This window comes from Mesoplodon bidens (genome assembly GCF_964165515.1).
Source record: "Mesoplodon bidens genome assembly, chromosome: 2".
NCBI classification, from domain to species: Eukaryota; Metazoa; Chordata; class Mammalia; order Artiodactyla; family Ziphiidae; genus Mesoplodon; species Mesoplodon bidens.
In genome coordinates this window covers 152,026,021-152,042,872 of record NC_138177.1, presented here as the reverse complement: position 1 = coordinate 152,042,872, position 16,852 = coordinate 152,026,021, and the positions used below count along the sequence as shown (strand labels likewise).

The 16,852-nt window shown below is 41.2% G+C and overlaps 1 protein-coding gene across 1 annotated transcript in view; it reads left to right on the top strand.

Annotated features, from left to right (window-relative positions):
* Positions 1-16,852, top strand: part of CCDC30 (coiled-coil domain containing 30) — a 145,735-nt gene that overhangs the window by 111,159 nt on the left and 17,724 nt on the right. Inside the window, exon 11 of the mRNA XM_081225815.1 lies at positions 12,329-12,441. Within this exon, the coding sequence (XP_081081941.1) occupies positions 12,329-12,441 (113 nt within the window). The remainder of the gene's footprint in view (positions 1-12,328; positions 12,442-16,852) is intronic.

Here is a 16,852-nt window from a genome sequence, read left to right as displayed (position 1 = left end):
GCAAGAAGGAATTTAACATGGAGAAGAACATGCTTACAGAACTGTTGGAAGGGAGAGGTAGGGGTGAGTAGAAGGTTGCCAGTTTTCAATAAATCCAGAAGTTCAGAAATCACAGGGAAACCAACTCCTGCAGCACCAAAGTGGGAGATTTGCAGGAACTCTCCCTGAAGTCCTTACAAAAGTCTCATCTGCTGTCTTCCCATTCATCTACCTGGTAGTGTTACCCGGATACTGGATTTGCCTCGTCGTAGGTGTTGAGCCAAAAGATACAGCCAAGCCAAAGAACAGGAGAAGGAAGGATTTGTTACTTGCAGCAAGTAAGAACACTAGGGCTCTCTCCCAAAGCAGTGTCTCCTTGAACAGCAAAATTGGGGAAGTTTTAAGCTAAGGGTACATGCATATTCATTAAGGAGCTTGCGCAGAGGAGAATTCAGCATAGAATTGGGGCAAAGGTCCATACAGTCCAAGCTTTAGTTGATTGAAGTCATGAGGGTCAACATCATCATTCTGTCCTCCACCTAGGTGGGGGTCTTACTTCCTGTAGAACTCAAAGACGTGTATCAGATTGTTATGTATATCCATTGAAGAGGAACTAGGACTAGATTTATCGCTGAACTATTGTTTCTTGACTGCTCTTCCTTTGTTCTTACATTTCCTCACTCCCCTTAAGATCATTAATTACTGAGACCTGTTCAAGGGCAAGCATCGTGGCCAGGCTTAGATCACAAAATGGATTAGGCCAAAAGTGTCTTCTGTCAAGAAAGCCATGCCTGGTTCTTTCTCCAGAGACCCCCTACCATATCTGCTTCCAGTAGTGCTAGAGGAGAGCAGTGGCTTTTCCTGTGCTTTCCCCATGCTTTCCAAACTGTGTGCAGCTGCCTTTCATTTGCAGAAACCAAACTGGAACTCTGCTGTCAAGGGAGTTTGGGAAATGTTTTCAGACTTCCAACCTTGCAGCACAGGGGACAGCTTAGAAAAATAGGGGCCTTGGTAAGCAATGTAACAGTCCACTTTGTATAGTCAGCTTCCAAACAAACCTTTTACCCAATATTTAACCTTAAAAACAATAAGAAGAATAGTATGCTTTAGAAGCAAGAACAACTACAATTCTTCAGCCTGTGGAAGGAAAACCACATTCACAGAAAGATAGACAAAATGAAAAGGCAGAGGACTTTATACCAGATGAAGGAACAAGATAAAACTCCAGAAAAACAACTAAATGAAGTGGATAAAGGCAAGCTTCCAGAAAAAGAATTCAGAATAATGATAGTGAAGATGATCCAGGACCTCAGAAAAAGAATGGAGGCAAAGATCGAGAAGATGCAAGAAATGTTTAACAAAGACCTAAAGAATTAAAGAACAAACACCTAGAAGAATTAAAAAACAAACAAACAGAGATGAACAATACAATAACTGAAATGAAAAATACACTAGAAGGAATCAATAGCAGAATAACTGAGGCAGAAGAATGGATAAGTGACCTGGAAGACAGAATGGTGGAATTCACTGCCATGGAACAGAATAAAGAAAAAAGAATGAAAAGAAATGAAGACAGCCTGAGAGACCTCTGGGACAACATTAAATGCAACAACATTCACATTATAGGGGTCTCAGAAGGAGAAGAGAGGAGAAAGGACCCGAGAAAATATTTGAAGAGATTATAGTCAAAAACTTTCATAACATGGGAAAGGAAATAGCTACCCAAGTCCAGCAAACACAGAGAGTCCCAGGCAGGATAAACCCAAGGAGAAACACACCGAGACACATAGTAATCAAACTGACAAAAATTAAAGACAAAGAAAAATTATTGGAAATAACAAGGGAAAAATGACAAATAGCATACAAGGGAACTCCCAAAAGGTTAACAGCTGATTTCTCAGCAGAAACTCTACAAGCCAGAAGGGAGTGGCACAATATACTTAAAGTGATGAAAGGGAAGAACCTACAACCAAGATTACTATACCTGGGCTTCCCTGGTGGCGCAGTAGTTGGGAGTCCGCCTGCCGATGCAGGGGACGTGGGTTTGTGCCCTGGTCTGGGAGGATCCTGCGTGCCGCGGAGCGGCTGGGCCCGTGAGCCATGGCTGCTGGGCCTGCATGTCCGGAGCCTGTGCTCCGTAACGGGAGGGGCCACAACAGTGAGAGGCCCGCATACCGCAAAAAAAAAAAAAAAAAAAAAAGATTACTATACCTGACAAGGATCTCATTCAGATTTGAGGGAGAAATCAAAAGCTTTACAGACAAGCAAAAGCTAAGAGGAATCAGCACCACCAAACCAGCTCTACAACAAATGCTAAAGGAACTTCTCTAAGTGGGAAACACAAGAGAAGAAAATGACATACAAAAAAAGAGCCCATAACAATTAAGAAAATGGTACTAGGAACATACATATCGATAATTACCTTAAATGTGAATGGATTAAATGCTCCAACCAAAAGACACAGGCTTGCTGAATGGATACAAAAACAAGACCCATATATATGCTGTCTACAAGAGACCCACTTCAGACCTAGGGACACATACAGACTGAAAATGAGGGGATGGAAAAAGATATCCCATGCAAATGGAAATCAAAAGAAAGCTGGAGTAGCAATACTCATATCAGATAAAATAGACTTTAAAATAAGGAATGTTACAAGAGACAAGGAAGGACACTACATAATGATCAAGGGATCAATCCAAGAAGAAGGTATAACAATTATATATGCACCCAACATAGGAGCTCCTCAATACATAAGGCAACTGCTAACAGCTATAAAAGAGGAAATCGACAGTAAGAAAATAATAGTAGGGGACTTTAACACCTCACCTACACCAATGGACAGATCACTGAGACAGAAAATTAATAAGGAAACACAACCTTTAAATGACACAACAGACCAGATAGATTTAATTGATAGTTATAGGACATTCTATCCAAAACCAGCAGATTACACTTTCTTCTCAAGGGCACACGGAACATTCTCCAGGATAGATCACATCTTGGGTCACAAATCAAGCCTCGGTAAACTTAAGAAAATCGAAATCATATCAAGCATCTTTTCTGAGCACAATGCTATGAAATTAGAAATCAATTACAGGAAAAAAAATAAAAAACACAAACACATGGAGGCTAAACAATACGTTACTAAATAACCAAGAGATCACTGAAGAAATCAAAGAGGAAATCAAAGAATACTTAGAGACAAATGACAAGAAAAACACAATGATCCAAAACCTATGGGATACAGCAAAAGCAGATCTAAGAGGGAAGTTTTTAGCAATACAAGCCTACCTCAAGAAACGAGAAAAATCTCAAATAAACAACCTAACCTTACACCTAAAGGAACTAGAGAAAGAAGAGCAAACAAAACCCAAAGTTAGTAGAAGGAAAGAAATCATAAAGATCAGAACAGAAATAAATGAAATAGAAACAAAGAAAACAATAGCAAAGATCAATAAAACTAAAATTTGTTCTTTGAGAAGATAAACAAAATTGATAAATCTTTACCCAGACTCATCAAGAAAAAGAGGGAGAAGACTCAAATCAATAAAATTAGAAATGAAAAAGAAGTTACAACAGACACTGCAGAAATACAAAGCATCCTAAGAGACTACTACAAGCAACTATATGCCAATAAAATGGACAATGTTGAAGAAATGGACAAATTCTTTGAAATGTATAACCTTCCAAGTCTGAACCAGGAAGAAATAGAAAATGTGAACAAACCAATCACAAGTAATGAAATTGAAACTGTGATTAAAAATCTTCCAACAAACAAAAGTCCTGGACCAGATGGCTTCACAGGTGAATTCTATCAAACATTTAGAGAAGAGCTAACACCCACCCTTCTCAAACTCTTCCAAAAAATTGCAGAGGAAGGAACACTCCCAAACTCATTCTATGAGGCCACCATCTCCCTGATACCAAAGCCAGACAAAGATACTACAAAAAAAGAAAATTACAGACCAGTATCACTGATGAATACACATGCAAAAATCCTCAACAAAATCCAACAACACATTAAAAGGATCATACACCATGATCAAGTAGGATTTATCCCAGGGATGCAAGGATTCTTCAATATACGCAAATCAATCAATGTGATACACCATATTAACAAATTGAAGAATAAAAACCATATGATCATCTCAATAAATGCAGAAAAAGCTTTTGACAAAATTCAACACCCATTTATGATAAAAACTCTCCAGAAAGTTGGCATGGTGGGAACCTACCTCAACACAATAAAGGCCATAGACGACAATCCCACAAAAAACATCATTCTCTTTGTGACCGCCTGGAGGGGTGGGATGGGGAGGGTGGGAGGGAGGGAGATGCATGAGGGAAGGGATGTGGGAACAGATGTATATGTATGACTGATTCACTTTGTTATAAAGCAGAAACTAAAAAAAAAAAAAAAAACATCATTCTCAATGGTGAAAACTGAAAGCATTTCCTCTAAGATCTGGAACAAGACAAGGATGTCCACTCTCACCACCATTATTCAACATAGTTTTGGATGTCCTAGCCATGGCAATCAGAGAAGAAAAAGAAATAAAAGGAATACAAATTGGAAAAGGAGTAAAACTGTCACTGTTTGCAGATGACATGATACTATACATAGAGAATCCTAAAGGTGCCACCAGAAAGCTACTAGAGCTAATTGATGAATCTGGTAAAGTTGCAGGATACAAAATTAATGCACAGAAATCTCTTGCATTCCTAGACACTAACAACGAAAGATCAGAAAGAGAAATTAAGGAAACAATCCCGTTCACCACTGCAACAAAAAGAATAAAATACCTAGGAATAAACCTACCTAAGGAGGTAAAAGACCTGTACTCAGAAAACTATAAGACACTGATGAAAGAAATCAAAGATGACACAGACAGATGGAGAGGTATACCATGTTCTTGGATTGGAAGAATCCATATTGTGAAAATATTGGACTCTACTACCCAAAGCAATCTACAGATTCAATGCAATCCCTATCAAATTACCAGTGACATTTTTTACAGAACTGGAGCAAAAAAATCTCAAAATTTGTATGGAGACACAAAAGACGCCAAAGCAGTCTTGAGGGAAAAAAGTGGAGCTGGAGGAATCAGACTCCCTCACTTCAGACTCTCCTATAAAGCTACAGTAATCAAGAGAATATGGTACTGGCACAAAAACAGAAATATAGATCAATGGAACAGGATAGAAAGCCCAGAGATAAACCCATGCACCTATTGTCAACTAATCTATGACAAAGGATGCAAGGATATACAATGGAGAAAAGACAGTCTCTTCAATAAGTGGTGCTGGGAAAACTGGACAGCTACATGTAAAAGAATGAAATTAGAACACTTCCTAACACCATACACAAAAATAAACTCAAAATGGATTAGAGACCTAAATGTAAGACCAGACACTATAAAACTCTTAGAGGAAAACACAGGAAGAACACTTTTTGACATAAATCACAGCAAGCTGTTTTTTGATCTACCTCCTAGAGAAATGGAAATAAAAACAAAAATAAACAAATGGGACCTAATGAAACTTTGAAGCTTTTGCAAAGCAAAGGAAACTGCAAACAAGACGAAAAGACAGCCCTCAGAATGGGAGAAATATTTGCAAACTAATCAACAGACAAAGGATTAATCTCCAAAATATATAAACAGCTCATGCAGCTCAATATTAAAAACAACAAACAACCCAATCAAGAAAGGTCAGAAGACCTAAATAGACATTTCTCCAAAAAAGACATACAGATGGCCAAGAAGCACATGAAAAGCTGCTCAACATCACTAATTATTAGAGAAATGCAAATCAAAACTACAATGAGGTATCACCTCACACCAGTTAGAATGGGCATCATCAGAAAATCTACAGACAACAGATGCTGGAGAGGGTGCGGAGAAAAGGCACCCTCTTGCATGGTTGGTGGGAATGTAAATTGATACAGCCACTATGGAGAACAGTATGGAGGTTCCCTCAGAAACTAAAAATAGAATTACCATATGACCCAGCAATCCCACTACTGGGCATATACCCAGAGAAAACCATAATTCAAAAAGACACATGCACCCCAATGTTCATTGAAGCACTATTTACAATCGCCAGGTCATGGAAGCAACCTAAATGCCCATCGACAGATGAATGGATAAAGAAGATGTGGTACATATATACAATGGAATATTACTCAGCCATAACAAGGAACGAAATTGGGTCATTTGTAGAGACGTGGATGGATCTAGAGACTGTCATACAGAATGAATAATTCAGAATGAGAAAAACAAATATCGTATATTAACGCATATATGTGGAACCTAGAAAAATGGTATAGATGAACCGGTTTGCAGGGCAGAAATAGAGACACAGATGTAGAGAACAAACATGGACACCTAGGGTGGAAAGCGACGGGGGGTGGGTGGGGGGGCGCTGGTGGTGGGTTGAATTGGGAGATTGGGATTGACATATATACACTAATTTTTTTAAATAGATAACTAAAAAGAACCTGCTGTATAAAAAATAATAAAATAAAATTAAAAAATTAAAAAAAAATAAATGAAGAATGGTATGCTTTCCTCTTAAAGGATGCACTATCACTCATATAAATGAAGATGAAATCACACAACTCAGATTGGGACTTGAACCCACTATCTTAATTGAGATCACACACCTGGTCTCAGGAATTAATGAAGCTGAGGTTCTTCGGTCTCGTCTCAGAAAGAATTCAGTGGATAACAAAGTGATAGGTAAGAAATGGATTTATTTAGAGAGAAACATAGTCTATAGACAGAATGCAGTCCATCTCAAAAGGCCAGAGCGGCCCCGGGAGAAACTCACTCCACAGACAGAGTGTGGGTCATCTCGGAAGGTGAGAGGCCCCGAAATATGGCGTGGTTAATTTTTATAGGCTGAGTAACTTCATAGGCTTATGAGTGGGAGGATCATTCCAACTATTTTGGAGAAGGGACAGGGATTTGCAGGAATTGGGCGACTGCCCACTTTTTGGACTTTTATGGTTGGCCTCAGAACTCTCACAGCACCTTTGGGTGTGTCACTTAGCTAATTACAACGAGCACATAATGAGGCTCAAAGTCTACTGGAAGTCATATCTTCTGCCATCTTTGACCTAATCGATTCCAACCAGTTTTTGTCATACCCTCAACAGCTATGTCATTCTTTTAAAGGGTGTGCCCTGCCTCCCGTTTCATTGATACACTTAACTTCTCAGAGTCCCAGCAGCATCTGTGGTCATTTGGGGGTAATGTTAATTGCTGCTTCTTCAGTCTCAATCCACATGGATATACTAACTTTAAAACTTAATTATAAGTTAACTACCAATAATACAGTAACACATGTTTTGCCAATGAGATATACGTTTGAAAAGCCACTCCCATTCCAGCTCTTGGTTTCTTTCCCATATTCTGGCTCTGAGAGAAACAGCATCATATATCAATCAGTGGTTAAAAGTTTAGACATCATCTTATCGGACATCACTGAACCTCAAAAGATGATTTCACCTAGCCAGCATCATAACTACATCTTCCATAGGTCTTTCCACTGTTTTGCACGTTGGTTTTTTTTTACTGGATAGTGGGATATAGGGTGAGACCAATGACTCTCATATATATGAGCCTTTGTTTCACTTCTCTTACTGTAAAATGATTTTCTTGGTCAGAAGCCATGTTGGGTGGTAGTATATCATGACAAGAAATAAAGAATTTGGTAAGTCCACAGATGGTGGTCCTGGCAAAAGCATTGCGGACAGAGAAAGCAAATCCATATCTAAAATGAGTGTTTCCTTACTATGTATAAAATAGATAACTAATGAGAACCTACTTTATAGCACAGGAAACTCTACTCAGTGCTCTGTGGTGACCTAAATGGGAAGGAAATCTAAAAAGAGTGGATATATATGTACGTATGACTGAATCACTTTGCTGTACAGCAAGAAACTAACAACATTGTAAATCAACTCTACTCCAATAAAAATTAATGAAAAGAACAAAAATAAAATACAGTGAGTGTCTCTTTCACTGAGGACAAATTGTTGTTCTCTGCATGGTGGAAGGGGTCCAGTATAATAAACCTGCTACCAGGTGACTGCCTGGCCCCCCAGTGGATGGTGCCATAACAGTTGCTCAACATTGATCTGTGCTTTTAGCAAGTTGAGTGGATTAGGCTTGGTGACTCCTTATAAAATATATTCCTGCCCCCATGCACTTTGTACATGAGCCCACTGAGTGAGCAAATAGAGGATAGAAAAGGAGGCTAAGTGACATCCAGAATGTACTATTTTTTCCAACTGATTATTGAGAGCCACCTCTTCTGTGGAAGCCCTCTGCTGAGCAGAAACACATGTAACACATATATGTTCACACTCTAGGCCTGTGCTGTCTAATATTGTGTCAACTAGCCACATGTGGCTATCTAAGTTAATTTAAATTACATAAAATTAAAAATTCAGTTCCTCAGACACACTAGGCACGTTTCATGTGCTCAGTAGCCACAGGTGGCAAGTGACCACCATGTTGGAGAGTGCAGACATAGAACATTCCCACCGATTGGACAGCATTTCTAGTCCAGGCCCCTTTTCCAGGCCTCCTTTTCATCAGTCCTCCAATATTATTCTTTCCAAATCCCTGATCATCTGGCCAAACTATTAGAAACTTTCTATAAATTAGCATAGGTCCATGCCTCTGGACATCTCCCTTTCCAGGCAAAGTGAACACAAGCTTTGCCCAGTGAGACTTCCCTTCCCCCTGGTCTTAAGGGCTACCCCTCAGTTGGGGCTGTATGCCACAGCAGCCCTACTTTTTTTTTTTTTTTTTTATGTGGTTCGCGGGCCTCTCACTGTCGTGGCCTCTCCCATTGCGGAACACAGGCTCCGGACGCGCAGGCCCAGCAGCCATGGCTCACGGGCCCAGCTGCTCCGTGGCATGTGGGATGCTCCCGGACTGGGGCATGAACCCGTATCCCCCTGCATCGACAGGTGGACTCTCAACCACTGCGCCACCAGGTAAGCCCAGCCCTACTTTTTTTCTTTTTAACATCTTTATTGGAATATAATTGCTTTACAATGTTGTGGTCGTTTCTACTGTATAACAAAGTGAATCAGCTAACATAAACATATATCCCCATATCCCCTCCTTTTTGTGTCTCCCTCCCATCCTCCCTATCCCACCCCTCTGGATGGTCACAAAGCACTCAGCTGATCTCCCTGTGCTATGCAGTTGCTTCCCACTAGCTATCTATTTTACGTTTGGTAGTGTACATTTGTCAATGCTACTCACTCACTTTGTCCCAGCTTAGTGGTTGCTGCATATTGTACAGAATCATATGTACACCAGGCCCGAATTTATTCTTCCTTGGCTAACTGGTCATAGAGAACTCCCCATTAGGCCATAGGTTTGGGTTGAGAGAGGTGGTGATGCAATAGAAGTAAGTACCACTTGCTAATGCAGCTTGGAACTTTAAGGACCTGCTTGGGCTCAGTATTTTACATAGAAATTCTGTTTGAGGATGGAATACTACTGCACATGCCCAGCTCAATGCTCAGTGAATAATAGAACACCTCATTTCAGGAAGGACAGCTCAGGTTACTCGATACTTGATTTCTCAAGGCCAACCATTCAGACTCCACCAGGGCCAGTCACAAGCAAGGACCTTTCTCAAAAGGCAAAGAGTTATTATGGGAGGGGAGATGACTTTCCTCCCAAATCATAACATTAAACTACAGTTTTCCAGAGGCTCTATATTGCTTCCTCAGCTGCCATGGAAACTTGGAGCAACTTTGGGTCTGCTGGGTCATAAAGCCCAAGTGGCAAAGCAGTTTGCACCGCAGCCTGGCACAGCACAGATCTTTGTCTTGCTTTGGGCACCACTAAAACCATACAGCCTTGAAGGTTGCTTGATAAATGGGTTGAAGGCAAAGGTGGTATAAGTTGATTCTAGACTCTGAAGAGGCATTCCAAGCACTTGGCCTTTTCTACCATCAATAGCCCTCATGCCTCATGTCAGAAAGCCAACAAGGAGAATCTGCTATTCCAGATTGTCTAGTTTGACTATACATTCAAGAATTGGGGAGAAATCACTGAGGAGATTAACAAACCCACTAGGCCCATCATGAAACCTACACTGAGCCAATGAATCACTGCAGACATACTCTAAGACACTCTGTGTGTTCAAACTCCATTTTCCACCTTACTTCCTTAAGCCCCCACTCTGAATTGTGAACCTCAGTCTCATTTTGGGTTCCAAGGTATTAATGTTGACTGAGAACCAGTGTACTGTATGTAATTCCCCCAAAGTCTAGATAGTTCCCTTTCTCCAATGCCCAGTCACCTGGGTAAAGGGCCACAGGCGTCTTTGGGGAAGGCTTGGGAGAAGATCACATGCTTGTGGCAGCATTACACACAAGGTTCTTCCTGAAGACAACCTAGCAAAAGGACCCTGGGTCTGAACTGACTCAGGTCTGGGGATTGAGTACGAGGCCATTACTCTCCATTGTTGTCATTCAAATTGGGCCTCTGTTCACCAGACCCAGGTGCATTTATTTACTTATTCATTTATTTAAAAATATAACTCAAGTAAAACTTTAATAGGCTGTTCATCTATTTTAGTCCTGTAATCACTGTGAGCAATTAACTCCAACCAAAGATCGCTACGAGTCAAACCATTTGGTTAAATCTCTGGCCCTATTATCTAATAAGAGTAATAATGCCCACCTTGTATCAGGGGGTTAAACATTGCCACTTGATCTCTGACACGCTGCAGTACCATCATCCCCACTAAAATCAGGGCTTCAGTGTTGGTATCTCCCACCATCATCCTCAGTAGGAGAGCATTATAGAGCATTTCAGGAAATCTGGTGCTCCCCTCACCAGTGTATTTGGCAAAGCCTCGGGGAAAGGAGTGTCTTCTGAGTGACGTGCGGGTCAGAGTGATGAGGTGGGTGAGCAGGTCGCCCATGACAAATCTACTCCGAACTTCCTATCTACTTAAGGCTTTGGCTTCTTTCCTCTCATACCAAGGAAGTGTGGCATCTTAATGTCATTTAACACAGGTCACTGTTGGGTCCAAGTTTCAGTCCACCAACCAAGCAAACTATTAAAGTCATGTTAGACATTAAAATCAACACATTAAATCCTGAATCTCTGGTAAGCACATCCATGTCAATAAATTCAGCCTATTCAACATTATATTCCTTTCTCCCTAGTGTAATGCCCTACGAATACTGTCCTACCTGTATTCCTCAGGTTTCTGCCAATTTAATTTGGCAGAATCTTTCCATTCTTTCAATATGGCCGTCCTCCTAGGTCAGTCCCTATACTCAACCCCCTCTCCCCAGGATGGGCTGGGATCTGACTCTAGTTGTAGGATTGGAGGCAAAGAGAAGCGGTAGTGGTATAGGGTGGGTGTTAAGAATAATAGGTATCCTTGCACAGGTAGCTGCCTCAGGTGGAGTCAGTAGAGTCCTCGATGCAAGCAAGGGTGGTTAATCTCCTGAGACGGCAGGACTGCTTATGCTGCTAAGCGGGGCTCAGCAGGATTTCTTGGTCCAGGGTGCTCAAAGTCATTGGAATCCTGTCAGATGTTCTCGTTCCCAATTCTCAGATTTGCATGTATTTCCAAATAAAGCACTATTTTTCACGTAAGAGATGTGGCAAGTCTACAAAATCAACTTACGCTGCAATTCTGCCACCTACTTGATGAAATTTGGGTTTTGGATATATTGTCCTGCTGCCTATATGAAGGATGTGCTCTGGGTCTCTGAGTATGCCTTGTTCCAATAATTAAATCCCAAGCTGGACATTTTCTCCTCTTCGGCTCATTAACATGGGCAGGTGTGGCTCGCCACCCCACACTCCTTGGAGTTCTCAGTGCCTCTGTAACTTTGTAGCAGTCCTGTGGTCCGCCAGAGCACTTCACCACAGGCAACTACATTATAATTTAATCAACTTTTTTGTCATGGATTGCTAGTATTAGTGACAAGATTAAACTGCCTTCAAATCCGACCAGCTCAGACACCAAGTCCAGACTCCCTGGAGCCACTTCTAGAACCAAATACTTTATTAGTCAGGGTTAGGTCAGGAAAACAGCTTTCACTCTACTTCAAGCTGGAAAACTTTCTATATGTGGAATTAAATGCTCACAAATCTACTGGAAAGGTTGGGGGAACAAAAGTCAAGGAAAAGAGCTATTGGCTTTCGGGAATTCTGGAAGTGCAAAATCACAGGAAGCTACTCCGGTTTCCATAAGCCTTTTTCAGCAGAAAGGCTTTGCCAGTTTACATTTCGTCAACATCAAACCTGTATTCAGCAGAGTATTCCCATTTTTTAAAAATGTTTTTCAGCATCTCAAGAGCAACCAGGAATTGTCAGAGAAGCTGTCTGGGTTGCAGCAGGAGAAGGAAGCTCTACGTGAAGAGTATGGGCAATTTTTGAAGCAGCTTGATGTCCATGTGAGGTAAACAAAAACAAGTTCCCTTTAGAAGACTGAGCTACTTCTTAGGGAGCCAGAGCAGGGAATGCTCGCAGAAGTGACCTTTCAAGAACGCCAACACCGTTTTCCTTCGCTCCCAGAAGTTCTATCTATAGGGCTTTTCCTAGGGAGATGTGGGGCCTCATTTCTTCCCAAGAGAGGGAGGGGGAAGGGAATTACTATTTATTGAGCTCTAGTGGTATCTAACATCTTGCTCTTCCCCAAATATACCCCCTCACTTGCCTTCAGCCTTCTTTTTCCCTCGCGTACTTTCCTCGGTCTGGACCACGCTCTCCCTATTTCAACTCTTCATTCTCAACCTAGGAGTCACCTCCTCAAGAAGCCTTTCTTGACACCTCCGGCCTGGGTTGAGTGAGGTGTCACTCTTTGTGTTCCTGTAGCCCTTTGTACATGGCTCTCTGTAATTATTTAAGAGCTTGCCATGTTGTTTTGAAATAACGTGACTCACACCTGTCTTCCTCACCAGACTGTAGGTTTTAAAGGACATGGGCCATGGTCTTACTCATCCTTTTATCCATAGTCCCTGGTATATAACAGGTGCTCAATAAAAATTTATGTTCCCAAACTACCTGCTCTTTCTTCCATTCCCTGGTCATCATCCTACCAGATTCCTCCCGCCCTCCTCCTCTCTGAAGTGTAGCTTAGTAGTTCAGAGTATGTACTCTGGAGCCATATTGTTTGGGTATAATTACTGGTTCTACTAGGAACTAGCTGTGATCTTGGGCAAGTTAAATAACCTCTCTGTGCCTGAGGTATCTCATCTTTAATATGGACAAAATAGTCATTCCTATCGCATAAACTTGTTATGAGAGTTAACTGAATGAATATATGTAAGGCATTTACTTAGAACAGTGTCTAGCACACAGCTGTTATTATTATATCTACTTATTTTTAGTTTTTCTCCATGACCCACCTCTCTGCTCCTAGCTCTGCATCCCTCTGCTCTATTCTTTCTATAGGTTGAAGTTTCTTATTCTCTTATGTTCTCACTCACCTACTATGTTGATGGTAGTTATGATAATGATTTAAAAACCATTTTCTGAAACTCTAGACGTGTGGTTGAAAAGCAACACTGTTTTAATCAGTGTATTTCATTCCTTGACCAGTGGTCAGCTCCAAGCAAGAACTTTAGCAAAACTGCTCAGGTTAATTCTAGGCCTGCTGGAATCAACCCTCACAACATAGCCCAGATTTAGTTAAGAATTACCCACTGGTCCTGTGATTGATGTTTTTATTCAAAGTAACACATAAAAAACCATTTTTGTACATATATTTTTCATTTTAAAACTTATTTTTATAGAGTAAATTCCTGGGTGTAGAATTACTAGTCCAAAAGCTGGAGCTGTGGATCATAAAATGTATTATCAAACATTCAGAAGAGGGCTTCCCTGGTGGTGCAGTGGTTGAGAGTCTGGCTGCCGATTCAGAGGACACGGGTTCGTGCCCCGGTCTGGGAGGATCCCACATGCCACGGAGTGGCTGGGCCCGTGAGCCATGGCCGCTGAGCCTGCGCGTCCAGAGCCTGTGCTCCGCAACAGGAAAGGCCACGACAGTGAGAGGCCCGCGTACCGCCAAACAAACAAACAAAAAACATTCAGAAGCATTCTACCAAAATTTTCTGCCGTCATTATATGAGTAGCAATTTCACCACATCCGAATTTGCATTGGGTGCTTCTTTTGGTGGGGGAGGGCTCTGATGAAATTTTCCCCAGTGTTCTTTCTTTTAATTGAGGTATAATTTACATATACACAGATTTTAAATGTACAATTTGATGAGTTTTGACAAATGTATACGCCCACCTAACCACTAGCCCAATCAAGATACAGAACATTTCCATTATCCCTTGAATTTCTCTCCTACCTTTTTGCCGTCAGTCTGTATCTCTTGCTCCTCCACCTCCTCCCAGGCATCCACTCTTCTGATTTCTGCTTCTCCTAGAATTTCATCAAAATGGAATTATACTGCGTGTAATCTTTTGTGTCTGACTTTTTTTTTTAATAAATTTTTTTATTTTTGGTTGCGTTGGGTCTTCGTTGCTGTGCGTGGGTTTTCTCTAGTTGCGGCGAGCGGGGGCTACTCTTCGTTGCGGTGCGTGGGCTTCTCATTGTGGTGGCTTCTCTTGTTGCGGAGCACGGGCTCTAGGTGCTCGGGCTTCAGTAGTTGTGGCACGTGGGCTCAGTAGTTGTGGCTTGCGGGCTCTAGAGTACAGGCTCAATAGTTGTGGCGCACGGGCTTAGTTGCTCCGCGGCATGTGGGATCTTCCTGGACCAGGGCTCAAACCCGTGTCGCCTGCATTGGCAGGCGGATTCTTAACCACTGCACCACCAGGGAAGTCCTGTGTCTGACTTCTTTTGCTCAACTTATTCTATGATTTTTAATGCTCAGTTATAGACATTTCTTTGATGGCTAGTGGGGCTGAATAGTTTACCATATTACTTGTCCATACCCTTTAGGACAGTGGATGCTAACCCTAGCTGCACATGCATGGGCCCCAACATAGATTAATTAAATCAGAATCTGTGAGGATAGGGCTTAGGGATCAATACTCTTCTAAAATCATCCCCATGTGATTCTGCTGGGCACCTAGGGTTGAAAACTACAACTTTAGGAAAGAAAATGGAAGGGATTGTCAAAACTCTAGGTTCATTTTTGTTTTCATTCCCCTGATCCCACTCCTGACCTTTACAAACAATGCTTATTTTTTTCCATGTTTTCCCAGCTACTCTTCCAGAGGAACAAATTCCTTGCCTTTTTGAAATAAAAATAAATGAAAGACCATCTGGTTTTATATAAACATAAGCAAAAGTTGTCCTTAAATTTTAGAACATGAGTATTGTACTGTCTTATTGTATGAATTAACAAAGCCAAACATAAACTTAGAAAATCCGCATGTTCTTCGGGCAAGTTGGCCAACAGAACTTCTGGCTAAACTAATAGGTGTGTCAAATAACCAGCCTGCTATGGAAGGAAAGGCTCTAAGCTCTCCCCAGCTGTACTGCATCCACATACTCTTCACACCATGTAGCACTACTGAAAGAAGCCTGAATATCATGCAATAGGAGCCAGTTAGGTCAAGTATAATACATTCACTTGATGGAACATAATACAGCTGTAAAAGATGGTGGCCGTGAAGACTAGATAACAACATGGGAAAATGCTGTGATATAATACATGAAAAGAGCATAAGATAATTTTAATGTAGACAGTGTTTTAAAAAAAGATGCTTATAAAAAGACTGGAAGGAAATACAAGAATATTATAATACTGATCATATGGGAGTTGGGTTTTTCCCCAAATTGTCTATAATTTATAATCTTTAAAAAATAAATTAATATTTTAATAGTCCAAATGGCAGGATAAGAGAGACAACAGCTGTCTGGCATGGAAGCTGCAGACGTGGGTTTTAATATCCCAGGGCAGAAAGGGTAAAAGCAATTCCAGAAATACATGTTGTGTTTCAAATGATGTCAAAAATCAGAGGAACTGTGAACAGCTGGGAAACTCAGAGAACAACAGGTGTACTGTTAGATAGTGTTAAACCTCTGAAGCTATGGACCAGAGGATGCTGAAACCCGGTGATATCTTTTGCCAAGCTCTTCCTAGTATAAGGGAAAATGAGAACATTTATGAGATAGAAATATCTCCCTGTAAAGAACATAAGTCACAATCTGCAAGAATAGGTACCTCATATTATGTAGTGGGTGCTGCAAGGGCCACAGAACTGAACGGGTCTAAGGCAGTTTTATGAACCCAGGTATCTAGAGCAACTCCATTAATTAGGATGTAGGTTGAGTTGCTGCAGCAGAGACACTGAATAAGAATGTCTTCAAAAAGGGAGGGTTTTCTTTCTTACCTAAAAGTGCAGGATGGATATGGTAGCTCCATGTTTCCGAAGTCTAGACTCCTTCCTTGTTGTTGCTCCAGCATCTTTAGCACTTAGCCACATAGTTCAGGTGGTTCACTACCATATCCACATTTCTTCCAACAAGAAGGGAGAAAGAGGGGACAGCAAGGGCATTCCATTCTCCTGGAAGGCACACTACTTCCACTCCGGCTGTTGGCCAGGACTTACTCCCATAGCCTCATCTAACTGCAAGGAAAGCCAGAAAATGCAGTTCCTATTTGAGCAACCAAGTGCCAAGCTAAATCCAGGCCTCTATAATGACAGAAGAAGGAGAAAGTGGATTGGGGACAATCCCCAGTCAGTCACTGCCATGTGCACTGACAATCTGGTGACAAGGCCCAGTATGCGTGTCTCTGGCCTACCAGAATTCAAACTTCTCCACTTGGCATCTGGCTAACAGCTAAATTAATCTTCTAAGGGAACAATATACAAAATGATTCTTTTTTTTTAATTTTAATTTTATTTTTTTG